This window comes from Tachypleus tridentatus, chromosome 12, assembly GCF_004210375.1.
Source record: "Tachypleus tridentatus isolate NWPU-2018 chromosome 12, ASM421037v1, whole genome shotgun sequence".
Classification (NCBI taxonomy): domain Eukaryota; kingdom Metazoa; phylum Arthropoda; class Merostomata; order Xiphosura; family Limulidae; genus Tachypleus; species Tachypleus tridentatus.
The window spans coordinates 79,722,864-79,737,755 of NC_134836.1; the positions used below are offsets into that span (position 1 = coordinate 79,722,864).

Sequence of the window (14,892 nt, forward strand, 5' to 3'; positions counted from 1 at the left end):
TCGTGGTGGGCAGAGCACAGATAGCCCACTGTGTAGCTTTGTGCCTAATTCAAAACAACAACTACGAATCAGTAGACAATTAACTTAACGCAACTTGTAACGTAGGCCTACAGCAATTTATTGAAGTATACAAGTTTGTAGAAACCTTAAAAGAGTAAATAAAGTAATTTACTATCGTTACGTGAGCTGGACGTTGAATTATTTTCATATGATAATTTAAAACCTCGCTAACCTAAGAATTAAACTACTACAATACCATATGCTTCGTTTAAGCATTTGAGGTTGTATTGTTTTTCCGATAATGTCGCCATATAACCAAACCCGGCCCGGCATGGCCAAGTGAGTTAAGGCGTTCGACTCGTTAATACGAAGGTCTCAGGTTCAAATCCCGGTCGCATCAAACATGCTCGCCCTTTCAGCCGTGGGGGCATTATAAAGTTACAGTCAATCCCACTATTCGTTGGTTTTTACCAACGCAGATAGCCCTCGAGTAGCTTTGCGCGAAATTCAGAACAAACAAACAAACATAACCCAACCCATTGTTGTGACCAATGATGCTAATCCAGTCGTCTCTAGAAATTTGTATTATTGCTTAGGTGTAAGAAAGTTTAAGGTAATGTAATTGGGCGTGACCTAATCATTTGAACGTTGACAAACTGTTTTTTTTGTTTTTTTATAAACATGTAAAAAGTGATTTAGGTTAGAGTATGTTATTCACTTTAAAAAGTAATCAGTGCATGACTTAGTGAGTTGGTCTTTTGTTGTCAGTCAATTATTAAATTAGTTATATTAGTGACGTGGATACTGATCTTTTGTTTCGACAAGAAAATGACATACGAAGTGAGTTTGTTTGTTTTGAATTTCGCGCAAAGTTACCCAAGAGCTATCTGCGCTATCAGTCCCTAATTTAGCAGTGTAAGACCAGAGGGAAGGCAGCTGGTCATCACCACCCACCGTCAACTCTTGGGCTACTCATTTACCAACGAATAGTGGAATTGACTGTAACTTTATAACGCCCCCACGGCCCCACACAGTATATTTGGTGTGACGGGGATTCGAACCCGCGACCTTCGTATTACGAATGGAACGCCTTAACACACTTGGCCATGCCGGGCCCGCACGAAGTGTGCAGGCCACAGCTTATTTTTAAAGGTAGGCTTACTAATGTCAGTGAACTTTGGTTACACTGGCCATGGAACTTCAAAAGTAGAATGTTTTGTTAGCATTAAATAGTCTGAGCTTTCAATTACCTGTTTATAACAAATAATACAAAAAATAGAAACCACTGCAACAATATAACTATTATTTGTTATGCAGTGCATGTCTTTTACAAGCTGGTGAACCACAGTTACAATTACACTTATCATGAGACACTAGTGTGTTAGGCCTAACGTTATTAAACACTACATTGTTTAATCTATTCCCTTAGTGATTTTTAAGATTTGGAAGAGAATACGATAATAGAATTTCAACCACACTGTATTTGTCATATTTATTGTTTTGTACCAGCAGGTCTGATGAGCTCTGGAGTGATCGAAATGCGTCGTCGGCAACGAATGTAAGAAAGATGGTGTCGTTAAAATGATATTGTTATGCACTCTTCCAGTTATTGGTAAACCCCTAAGAAAGTAGAATAATTTAATGTTTAAAAATGTAATAGGCCTAACACTAATGTCTTAAATAAATATATCTATATCCCTTTTCACAGGAAGTTATTTTAACAACAACACTTTTTTTTAACTTTTTTCTTACACCTCACATATTGCCCACTTGTTTTAATGTGAGAAAATCAGGTGTATTGGTTAAAGTGATGAACCTATTAAATTATTCGGATTAACTAACGGTTTACCTCAGTCATTTCTTTCGTTGTTTTTTCAAATGCCATTTGTTTGATTCTCGTCATATGTAAGAATGAAATAGATATTATGAAAACAAGTTAACTTCAATTTTAAAAATACGTTATTTTCCAAAATTTTCATTATATAAATACATACAATATGTTGTAAAAATGAACAAACGGAAAACTAGAGTTTTGGTTTTTCTGCTTCGAAACATTACGTGACATGTGAAAGTTTTATACATTGCTACAAGTGTCTAGAATACGCCCTCTAACAAGTTTTTGTCGTGTGACGAAAACAGCAAATGGAACAGAGAGAGAGAAGATATGAAAAAACATATAGTGTTGAAATAAGGCTTATCTATGTCACTAAAACTGTTTATATACGGTCACTCCGACCACGATCGTACTGAATTAAGTTAGGCTTGAAAATGACGGCTGAATGCGTAAATCGACAAGCATCGACAATGAGAAAAATAATAAAAAAACTCGAATATCAAACCGAACACAGATACTCATTTCAGGAAAAAGCGGAACAAATATGTTAAAACTAAATGTTATGTTGTTTTAACAGCACAATATCTATCTACTTGCAAAACAAGGTCTTAAGCAAGTAGATGTTATTATATTAACAACGAAACTGAGTTTCCATAATTCGTAGTACATGGCGTCAACTTAGTTATTTCAAATTCAGCCAACACATAGTCGACAGCCAAATCTTAGTGACACCTCTTGTGGTCAAACCACCAATTCTTGGTAACACCTCCTGTGGTTAAACAAGTAAATCTTAATAACATCTGTGGTCAAACAACTGCATTTTAGTAACATCTTATAAAACGTGTTCAAACAATTTTATCTTAGGAATTGTTGTGTGTAAGATATTCAGTTTCACCTGTAACCACCTGCTATTTCCGGAAAGCAGAAAGTAACAGGTTATAGATGGTTCTCTAATGCTGTTTTTGTAATTAAAATCCCTGAATGTATCTGATTAAGAATAACTATTGGTTGATTTCGTCAATGTGACAATATACAAATATAAATCCAAATAGATTGGTAGAAATATAGGTATTTACTATAACAATAGGTATGCATAAAAATATATAGTTTTAAGTGTTATAGTAAACTATGTTCAGTTTCAAGCCATCATCCACATCCATTTCTACAAACCAATGCCACTCTACAAGGCAGTGGACTACATGATATTTTGGTGATGGTTCCGAAACTTCTCAGCCCGAATGGCCCCTTTTTCCATGTACAAGACCTGTCCAGTTTTTTTTTCTCTCTTTTTCTCACCGGCTATACTTCTTAGTCCGAAGATGGCTTTGAGGACAATCCAGGACTGGTAGAGTCTATTGCAGCTTGGACAGGTGTTTCAGAGAGAAATGGGTGGTCTTGGATTGTCGACCTGACCCACGACACGCCATTCCCTCTTTTCCATCTCGTACTGTCGTATAGAATCGAATTGAATGAGGAAATGTGTGACACTACACTAATGCAAATTAAGTTGTCTAATCACAACTTAAGATAGGAAGTCATGTATTTAAGCCTACCATGATAATTTAAGATAACAAGTCACTTATCTAAGCATACCATAACAACTTAAGATAGAGAGTCACCTATCTACTACCATGACAGCTTAAGATAGGAAGTCATCTACCTAAGCCTACCATGACTGCTTTAAGATAGGAAGTCGGTTACCTAGGCCTACCGTGACAACTTAAGTCATCTATCTCAGACTACTAAATTAAATATCTCGTTTTTTTTTGTTATAAAAAACAACCCATATGTGCTGTCCAATCTCCCAACCTTAAAAACCTAAATCCTCCAAATTTAAACCATATACCACCGACGCCATGCATGCTTAGCTTTCCTGTAACTAAAATACTTAATACTTTCTACAACAATAATAACAAATCTATGGATTTCACCTCCCGACATTAAACATAACTACTATATAGTCAACTTATACGTGTTTATAATAACCCATTTACACATAAAGTTTAACCAGTCTACATAATATTTGGTATTACACCTTAATCACTCTGAATGGTACAAGGTTAATTCTTCTCTACATAATTTAACTCCCTATCTTAAGCCTAACTATTCAATATAACTGAACTCACCCCATTACGCCTAACTACTTCATCATTAGTCAGCTGTTCACGTTAATCCTAAATACTCTACATAACTCAGTTTCTCATATTAAGCCTAACCACTCCGCACAACTTAACTCCTGTGTTAAGCCTAATCACTATATGGAAGTCAACTTCCCTCGTTAAGCATAGCCACTGCACCAGCCAACTCCCCACATTAAGCCTAACCACTGTACGTAACCGTAGATAATTCTTTATTTTTAAGTCCCCATGCCATTAATTAAAACCTAATGAAAGTACAAAGATCTCAAGGCAAGCTTTCTCATTGTGTATAATTAAGTTAAGAAAATAAAAAAGAAAGCAAAAATCCAAACACCCAAAGTTTTAAGTTCTCTTAGCAGTTTCACCTAGTCACACAATTCTGAAGATCAGATGTGCTTATATAGAACGGTTTAATGACGACAACAACAAAATAGTGTCTCATGTTTTATCGTTTAAAGTGCGCAATTTGTCACCGAACAAAACGTTAATCCGTGATTCTTTACTTTTCATTGTTTGTAAGTTTGTTTGTTTTTTGAATTTCGCACAAAGCTACTCGAGGGCTATCTATGCTAGCCGTCCCTAATTTAGCAGTGGGAAGGCAGCTAGTCATCACTACCTACCGCCAACTCTTTGGCTACTTTTTTACCACCGAATAGTGGGATTGACCCTCACATTATAACACCCCCATGGCTGAAAGGGCAAGCATGTTTGGCGCGACGGGGATGCGAACCCGCGACCCTCAGATTACGAGTCGCACGCCTTAACACGCTTGGCTATGCCGGGCGTTGTTTGTAAGTAATTGCTTTATCGCGTGCTCATATAATTGTGATATTGAACACATAAAATATAAATCTAACGATATACATGTATTTATTAATAACAACACGAATATTCGGTAGATAGTTTACTAATTATATTTTTGTTCGCGTGTCAAATATCATCATGCGTGTAGAAGGTCTGTCAAAAATAACGGGTATCTTATTTTCCTACTTTTTTATTTTTCTACAGGAACGTATTCTCCGGTTAGTAAAGAAAGAAGTTAATATAATCCTTGAAATGTTTTAGCAATGTTAAATAAACAGCAAAATAAATCGTAAGAGAGGAGTATGGTAATGAAGAAGGGAACAGTGTATATATGGAAAGCCTTGCTAGGCCTGGCATGGCCAGGTGGGTTAAGGCGTTCGACTCGTAATCTCAGGGTCGCGGGTTCGAATCCCCATCGCACCAAACATGCTCGTCCTTTCAGCCGTGGTGGCGTTATAATGTGACTATCAATCCCACTATTCGTTACGGACGGCTAGCGCAGATAGCCCTCGTGTAGCTTTGCGCGAAATTCAAAAAGAGAAATCACAAACTGTTAATCAGAAAGATCGTTTGTTTATCATCACCACCCACCGCCAACTCTTGGGCTACTCTTTTACCAATGAATAGTAGAATTGATCGTCACATTATAACGCCCCCACGGCTTAAATCGGAAAGAACCATATAAGATGTGAAACAAATCAGTTCATACAGTCAAGAACAGCTATTTGCATGAATATTTGAAACTAGCTACCAGAAAGAAGCTTCGAGAAATGACCTCCGTTACCGTACATAATAGCCTTTTGAGATGTTGGGTCACTATAATGTACGGTTAATCCCACAATTATATGGTAATTATATGAGTAGCCTAAGAGATGGAGAAGGGGTTTTTCACTACTAAATTAGGGACTGCTAGTGCTCCAAAAATTACCCTAGTGACTTCACGTGTTTGGTCACATTAAAAGTGATCCTAATGACTTCACGTATTTAGTCTAATTAGAAGATAAACCTAGTAATTTCATATGTTTGGTCTCATTAAAATGTGACCATAATTACTTCATGTGTTTGGTTTCATAAAAAGGTGACCCTGGTGACTTTATGTGTCTGGTCTCATTAAAAAGTGACCATAGTGACTTTATGTGTTTGTTCTCCATCGTCTCCTTTTCGTTCAACAAGTAGACGAGCAACTAAAATTCTCAAACCTACCACACAATGGACTATTTGCGTTGTGGCCACTGAGAATATCGAAATGCAATTTTTAGTGTTATAAACCCTCACACTTGTTGCTGTCTCATGTTTGGTTTCACGAAGGTAATGACCTTTAGGATTTTCAGTTGTTTTGGTGACCCATCATCTTTATAAATGTGAAGCCATTATTCAAGATAAGAAATATTAATGTAGCATATAATTTATTTGTTGAGAAATTAAACAAACAGTTAAAATCGCAAAGTAAACTGGGATCCAAAACCCTAGAAACTTTACCGTTTTGATGGAGGGTAAATCTTTTTCACATGTCGCTCTATTCTCGAACCCTTCTTCTCGTCTCTGGACCTGCACATATTGTTTCCTAAAAATAAGAGTAACTGATTATATAATTCCACTTGTCAGTAAAGTGTTTATTGTTTAAGGTTGTTTTTTTAAAGATGATATAAAAATTAATATCAAATATGTGTTTTTGGGAAGTATTAATTCGACTGAAACGTTCACGACATCGAACTGCTATTTTATAAAGATGTGAGAATTCAGTGCTATTAAAGAACAATATAAAGTTGATTACATAATCTGCTACCGACACGTTTTTTCGGTATAGGTTTCAGTTTTTCCTCACCAGAAAAGGATTTTCTTATTGCATTTGAAGGAAAATCTGTTAAATAAACGTCTAATTCAAATGGGCCTGGCATGGCCAAGCGTGTTAAGGCGTTCGACTCGTAATTCGAGGGTCGCGGGTTTGAATCCCGGTCGCACCATAACATGCTCGCCCTCTGCCGTGGGGGCGTTATAATGTTACGGTCAATCCCACTATTCGTTGATAAAAGAGCAGCCCAAGAGTTGGCGGTGGGTGGTGATGACTAGCTGCCTTCCGTCTAATCTTACACTGCTAAATTAAGGATGGCTAGCGCAGATAGCCCTCGAGTAGCTTTGCGCGAAATTCAAAACAAAAACAAACTAATTCAGATTCTTCGAAAGTGTCGTGTGCCATTAGCTAGATTATTTATTCCCTAGCGAGGAAATATAATACTACATCATAATTAATAATGGAAAACTATTTTTACGTGAAGCATCTCAAACTCAATTATTTGTTCGCAGGAAATTTCAGAATAAAAAAATAAAAGTTGTTGTTGTATGTAATTCACCAAATTTTGTTTTAATGTCACGTCCAAAGGTTCTTCCTTTTAAAATTGTTTGCTCTCTCCAAAGAAAATCTCTACACTGAACCGTTAGAATATCTTTAGTTTTTATTTAATTTTCTATAAATAAAATCTCTACACTGAACTGTTAGAATATCTGTATTTTTTATCTAATTTTCCCTAAATAAAATCACTACACTGAACTGTTAGAATATCTGTAGATTTTATCCAGTTTTCTTTAAATAACATCTTTGAACTAAACTGTTAAAATATCTATAGTTTGTATCTCGTCAAGGCACCCGACTCATAATGCGATGGTCACGGGTTCGAATATCCATCACATCAACCATGCCCTTAGGGGCGTTATAATGTGACGGTCACTCCCACTATTCTCTTAGAAGAGGTGAGTCGAAAATTTAGTATTACACTGCTAAATTAGGGAAGGCTAACGCAGATAGCCCTCGTGTAGCTTTGCGCATAATTCAAAACAAATTATGTGCTTAGAGCTGTCTTTAATTATTTGATAAAAATACATTGCTTTACTTGATTTGTCATCATAGCTATTCATGAATACCTTCGAAACCAAAGGTTAGATTAAATATTTATCTAATATGCCATTACTATGCTGCTTACTACTTATACGTAATGTGTCACAAACACATCGGAAGTTGAATCTAATTCTAACTAGCCTATAAATAATATAACACGAACCCTGCATAGATTTTCATAATTTGCATTTCAATTATCATAACCTTCCTGCTTATTAATTCATGTTATATCTGCTCGAAAAAACTAAGTAAATATAGATATAAAATGCATGCTACAGTATACGAATATCTAAAATTATATAATAATTGTTATTTTAATTCCAATGAAAGTTCGAATTAAAGAAAGCTATGAAGTTTGTTTTTTCTTGTTAAGCATGATCTAATGTTAGTTAGACAAAATAAAATGTATTGTTACAACAAAAAACAGACATAATGGAGATGTTACATTGTTACAACAGATATAGTAGATGTTTCGTTGTTGTAAAAGATAAAATAGATGTGTGCATTGTTATAACAGAATGTAAATAGTTAATTGTTGGAAAACATAAATTAAGTTTTTCATTGTTTGTTAATCCTTTATTTCCAACATCACATTGCTACCTTCTTAGCTGTTCATTTCACATTTGTATACCACCTAATTTTGTATTATTATTATTTTTATTAACTACTAATAAATTCCTGCAACGTTTTTTAGCCGCGGCATATCGGCTCAGAGTTTTTACGCACAAGCTTTTAGCTCCCAGTTATATCACCTATTGACCGATTTTAGATCTAATTACAGTTGTGGATTCAAGAGGTCAAACCTTTTCTACTGATGTATTTGATCACGACAATGTAAAATATACTGTAATTCTGCTCAATAGAATTTCAAGCGTCTCTTGCTTCTTAGAATATAAACAAATTTATATTCATTTTGGTACAAATGACAGAATAAAGTGTGATCACGATTTAAAGCTGTACATTAATTGGAAAATTTCGGAATTGATTTTCTAAACGATTTTCTCTCCTCGGCGCCCCCTTCCCCTCCCAGTGGCCCAGCGATATGTTTGCGGATTGACACTCAGGGTTTTAATACTCGTAGTGGGTAGAGCACAGATAGCCTATTTTATAGCTTTGTGTTTAATTCCAAACAAACAAACTCTATGAGTATTTTGAAGATTAAATATTTTATCAACTTAAACTCTGAGTTTCAGGTGCCAATTTTCATGATTTTATTTGACCATAAAGTACAATATTTACACGAATCTTCTAAACATAAAATTGATAAATGTAATATTCAATCAACGCCTTGTTTTTACCTAGTCTGTAATTATTACAGAAGTCAAAAACTAAAAGCAAACCAATCATAAGGAAGATTGGAAGTATTAACGAGAGACAGTGTATAATTTAGTAAATTCTGATTTGAACCACCAAACATAAAATCAACCATGTCATTGTATTTGTCTTGATAGGTTCTCTATTCACAAGAAAGGTTGTAGTTTCAACCATGTCACTCTATTTGATTTCATGTGTTTTCGACTGAAAAGAAAGGTTGTAGATTCAACCATGACACTGTACTTATCTTGATGTGTTTTCCACTTACAAAAAGAGTTGTAGTTTCATCCATATCATTGTATTTGTCTTGATGTGTTTTATATTGACAAGAAAGGTTGTAGTTACAACCATGTCACTCGACTTCCTTTAATGTGTTTTCTATTGTCAAGAAAGGTTGAAGATTCAATCATGTTACGCGAATTCCTTTGAAGTGTTTTCTAGTGACAAGAAAGGTTGTAGTTTCAACCATGTCACTCTACTTGTCTTGATGTGTTTTTATTGACAAGAAAGGTTATAGTTTCAACCATGTCACTCTACTGGTTTTGATGCGTTTTCTACTGACAAGAAAGGTTGTAGTATCAACCATGTCACTCTAGTTGTCTTAATGTGTTTTCTAATGACAAGAAAGGTTGTAGTTTCATACATGTCACTGTATTTTTCTTCATGCGTTTTCTATTGACAAGAAAGATTGTAGACTCAACCATGTCACTCCACTTGTCTTGATGTGTTTTCCACTTACAAAAAAGATTCTACTTTCATTAATGTCACTCTACTTGTCTTCGTGTGTTCTACTGACAAGAAAGGTTCTACTTTCACCCATGTCAATCTACTTGTCTTCGTGTGTTCTACTGACAAGAAAGGTTGTAGTTTCATCCATGTCACTGTATTTCTCTTGAGTTATTTGTTTGTTTTTTAGAATTTCGCACAAAGCTATTCGAGGGCTATCTGAGCTAGCCGTCCCTAATTTAGCAGTGTAAGACTAGAGGGAAGGCAGCTGGTCGCCAACTCTTGGGCTACTCTTTTACCAACGAATAGTGGGATTGACCGTCACATTGTAACGCCCCCACGGCTGGGAGGGCGAGCATGTTTGGCGCAACTGGGATGCAAACCCGCGACACTCAGAATACGAGTCGCACGCTTTAACACGCTTGGCCATGCCGGGCCATTTCTCTTAACGTATTTTCTATTGACAAGAAAGATTTTAGTTTCAATTGTCACTATACTTGTCTTGGTGGTTTCTATTGACAAGAAACGTAGTTTCAACCAGGTCACTCTACTTGTTTTGATGTGTTATCTACTGGCAAGAAAGGTTGTAGTTTCAACCATGTCACTTTACTTGTTTTTATCTGTTTTCTACTGACAAGAAAGGTTGTATGAACTACAATTATGTCACTCAACTTGACTTCACGTGTTTTCTACTGACAAGAAAGTTTGTAGTTTTATAAATGTCACTCTATTCGTCTTGATGTGTTTTCTATTGAAAAGAAAGGTTGTAGTTTCAATTGTCACTATACTTGTGACAAGGATGAAGTTTAAACCATGTCCCTGTACTTGTCTTGATGTCTTTTCTAATGACAAGAAAGTTTGTAGTTTCAATTGTCACTATACTTGTCTTAGTGTTTTCTATTGACAAGAGAGGTTGTGGTTCCAACCGTGTCACTATTTGTTTAGCTGTGTTTTCTACTGTCAACAAAGTTGTAGATTCAACCATGTCACACTACATGTCTTGATATGTTTTCTATTCAGAAGAAAAATTGTAGTTTCAACCATGTCACTCTACTTGTCTTGACGTGTTTTCTACTGTCAACAAAGGTTGTAAATTCAACCATGTCACTCTACTTGTCTTGATGTATTCTCTACTGACAAGAAAGGTTGTTGTTTCAACCATGTCAATCAACTTGATTTCACGTGTTTTCTACTGACAAGAAAGGTTGTAGATTCAACCATGTCACTCTACATTTCTTGATGAGTTTTCTATTGATAAGAAAGGTTCTAGTTTCAACCACGTCACTGTACTTGTCTTGATGTGTTTTTTTATTTACAAGAAAGGTTGTAGTTTCAATTGTCACTTTACTTGTCTGGATGTTTTCTATTGACATTAAAGGTTGTAGTTTCAACCATGTCACTCTAAGTCTCTTGGTGTGTTTTCTATTGACAAGTAAGATTATAGTTTATCCATGTCACTGTATTTGTCTTGATGTGTTTTCTATTGACAAGAAAGGTTATAGTTTCAACCATGCCACTCTACTTGTCTTAATGTGTTTTTTTTTTATTTGCATAAAGGTTGTTGTTTCAACCATGTCACACTACTTGTCTTGGTGTGTTTTCTATTGACAAGAAATGCTATAGTTTCATCCATGTCACTGTATTTGTTTTTTTTGTGTTTTCTATTGACAAGAAATGTTGTAGTTTCAACCATGTCACTGTAATTGTCTTGATGTGTTTTCTACTCTCAAGAAAGATTGTAGATTCAACCATGTCACTATACTTGTCTTGATAAGATTTCTACTCACAAAAAAAGGTTGTATTTTAATCCATGTCACTCTATTTGTTTCGATGTGTTTTCTATTGACAAGAAAGATTGTAGTTTCAACAAAGTAACTCTACTTGTCTTCGTGTGTTTTTTTTATTTGCATAAAGGTTGTTGTTTCAACCATGTCACACTACTTGTCTTGGTGTGTTTTCTATTGACAAGAAATGCTATACTTTCATCCATGTCACTGTATTTGTTGTTTTCTTTTTGTGTTTTCTATTGACAAGAAATGTTGTAGTTTCCACCATGTCACACTACTTGTCTTGGTGTGTTTTCTATTGACAAGAAAGGTTATAGTTTCAACTATGTCACTCTACTTGTCTTAATGTGTTTTCTAATGACAAGAAAGGTTGTAGTTTCATACATGTCACTGTATTTATCTTGATGCGTTTTCTATTGACAAGAAAGATTGTAGACTCAACCATGTCACTCCACTTGTCTTGATGTGTTTTCCACTTACAAAAAAGGTTCTACTTTCATCCATGGCACTCTACTTGTCTTCGTGTGTTCTACTGACAAGAAAAGTTCTACTTTCATCCATGTCACTCTACTTGTCTTCGTTTGTTCTACTGACAAGAAATGCTATAGTTTCATCCATGTCACTGTATTTGTTGTTTTTTTTTTGTTTTCTATTGACAAGAAATGTTGTAGTTTCCACCATGTCACACTACTTGTCTTGGTGTGTTTTCTATTGACAAGAAAGGTTATAGTTTCAACTATGTCACTCTACTTGTTTTGATGCGTTTTCTACTGACAAGAAAGGTTGTAGTATCAACCATGTCACTCTACTTGTCTTAATGTGTTTTCTAATGACAAGAAAGGTTGTAGTTTCATACATGTCACTGTATTTATCTTGATGCGTTTTCTATTGACAAGAAAGATTGTAGACTCAACCATGTCACTCCACTTGTCTTGATGTGTTTTCCACTTACAAAAAAGGTTCTACTTTCATCCATGGCACTCTACTTGTCTTCGTGTGTTCTACTGACAAGAAAGGTTCTACTTTCATCCATGTCACTCTACTTGTCTTCGTTTGTTCTACTGACAAGAAAGGTTATAGTTTCATCCATGTCAGTGTAATTCTCTTGATTTATTTGTTTGTTTTTTAGAATTTCGCACAAAGCTATTCGAGGGCTATCTGTGCTAGCCGTCCCTAATTTAGCAGTGTAAGACTAGAGGGAAGGCAGCTAGTCGCCAACTCTTGGGCTACTCTTTTACCAACGAATAGTTGGATTGACCGTCACATTGTAACGCCCCCACGGCTGGGAAAGCGAGCATGTTTGGCGCGACTAGGATGCGAACCGGTGACACTCAGAATACGAGTCGCACGCTTTAACACGCTTGGCCATGCCGGGCCATTTCTCTTAATGTATTTTCTATTGACAAGAAAGATTTTAGTTTCAATTGTCACTATACTTGTCTTGGTGTTTTCTATTGACAAGAAACGAAGTTTCAACCAGGTCACTCTACTTGTTTTGATGTGTTATCTACAGACAAGAAAGGTTGTAGTTTCAACCATGTCACTTTACTTGTTTTTATCTGTTTTCTACTGACAAGAAAGGTTGTATAAACTACAATTATGTCACTCAACTTGACTTCACGTGTTTTCTACTGACAAGAAAGTTTGTAGTTTTATAAATGTCACTCTATTCGTCTTGATGTGTTTTCTATTGAAAAGAAAAATTGTAGTTTCAATTGTCACTATACTTGTGACAAGGATGAAGTTTAAACCATGTCCCTGTACTTGTCTTGATGTCTTTTCTAATGACAAAAAAGTTTGTAGTTTCAATTGTCACTATACTTGTCTTGGTGTTTTCTATTGACAAGAAAGGCTGTAGTTTCAACAACGTCACTCTACTTGTTTTGATGTGTTTTCTATTGACAAGAAAGGTTGTAGTTTCAATTGTCACTATACTTGTCTTGGTGTTTTCTATTGACAAGAGAGGTTGTGGTTCCAACCGTGTCACTATTTGTTCTGATGTGTTTTCTACTGTCAACAAAGGTTGTAATTTCAACCATGTCACACTACTTGTCTTGATATGTTTTCTACTGACAAGAAAGGATGTAGTTTCAAACATGCCACTCAACTTGATTTTATGTGTTTTCCACTGACAAGAAAGGTTGTAGATTCAACCATGTCACTCTACTTATCTTGATGTGTTTTCTACTGTCAACAAAGGTTGTAAATTCAACCATGTCACTCTACTTGCCTTGATGTATTCTCTACTGGCAAGAAAGTTTGTTGTTTCATCCATGTCACTCTATTTGTCTTGATGTGTTTTCTATTGACAAGAAAGGTTATAGTTTCAACCATGTCACTCTACTTGTCTTGATGTGTTTTTTTTATTTGCAAGAAAGGTTGTAGTTTCAATTGTCACTTTACTTTTCTTGATGTTTTCTATTGACATGAAAGGTTGTAGTTTCAATCATGTCACTCTACGTCTCTTTGTGTGTTTTCTATTGACAAGTAAGGTTATAGTTTATCCATGTCACTGTATTTGTCTTGATGTTTTTGTCTACTCAAAGGAAAGGATGAAGTTTCAACCATGTCCCTGTACTTGTCTTGATGTCTTTTCTAATGACAAGAACGTTTGTAGTTTCAATGGTCACTATACTTGTTTTGATGTGTTTATACTAAAAAGAAAGGTTGTAGTTTCAACCATGTTACTGTAATTGTCTTGATATGTTTTCTACTGACAAGAAAGGATGCAGTTTCAAACATGTCACTCAACTTCATTTCGTGTGTTTAACAATCACAAAAAAGGAGGTAGTTTCATCCATGTCACTTTATTTGTCTTGGTGTGTTTTCTTTTGACAAGAAAGGCTGTAGTTTCAACCATGTCACTATAATTGTTTTTATGTGTTTTTTACTGACAAGAAAGGATGTAGTTTCAAACATGTCACTCAACTTGATTTTATGAGTTTTCCACTGACAAGAAATGTTGTAGATTCAACCATGCCACTGTACTTGTCTTCAAGTGTTTCCCACTCACAAAAAAGATTGTAGTTTTATCCATGTCACTGTATTTGTTTTGTTGTGTTTTCTACTGTCAAGAAAGGTTGTAGTTTCAACCATTTTACACTACTTGTCTTGGTGTGTTTTCTATTGACAAGAAATGCTATACTTTCATCCATGTCACTGTATTTGTCTTGATTTGTTTTCTACTGAAAAGAAAAGTTGTAGTTTCAAACCATGCCCCTGTACTTCTCTTGAGGTATTTTCTACTCACAAAAAGGTTGCAGTTTCAACCATGTCAATCAACTTGATTTCACGTGTTTTCGATTAACAAAAAATGTTGTAGATTCAACCATGTCACTCTACTTGTCTTCATGTGTTTACCACTCACAAAATAAGTTGTAGTTTCATTCATGTCAC

The 14,892-nt window shown here is 35.4% G+C and overlaps 1 protein-coding gene across 3 annotated transcripts in view; it reads right to left on the reverse strand.

Moving 5' to 3' along the window:
* LOC143233758 (uncharacterized) overlaps positions 1 to 14,892 on the reverse strand; it is a 57,980-nt gene that overhangs the window by 28,737 nt on the left and 14,351 nt on the right. The window contains exon 2 of one of the 3 annotated variants that reach the window (XM_076470365.1): positions 6,256 to 6,340. The exons of 1 other annotated variant lie outside the window; for it this stretch is intronic. In XM_076470365.1, the coding sequence (XP_076326480.1) occupies positions 6,256 to 6,340 (85 nt within the window). Of the gene's footprint in view, positions 1 to 1,849; positions 4,545 to 6,255; positions 6,341 to 14,892 lie in introns of those variants that run through there. One more of the 3 variants, XM_076470367.1, reaches the window with a different exon arrangement.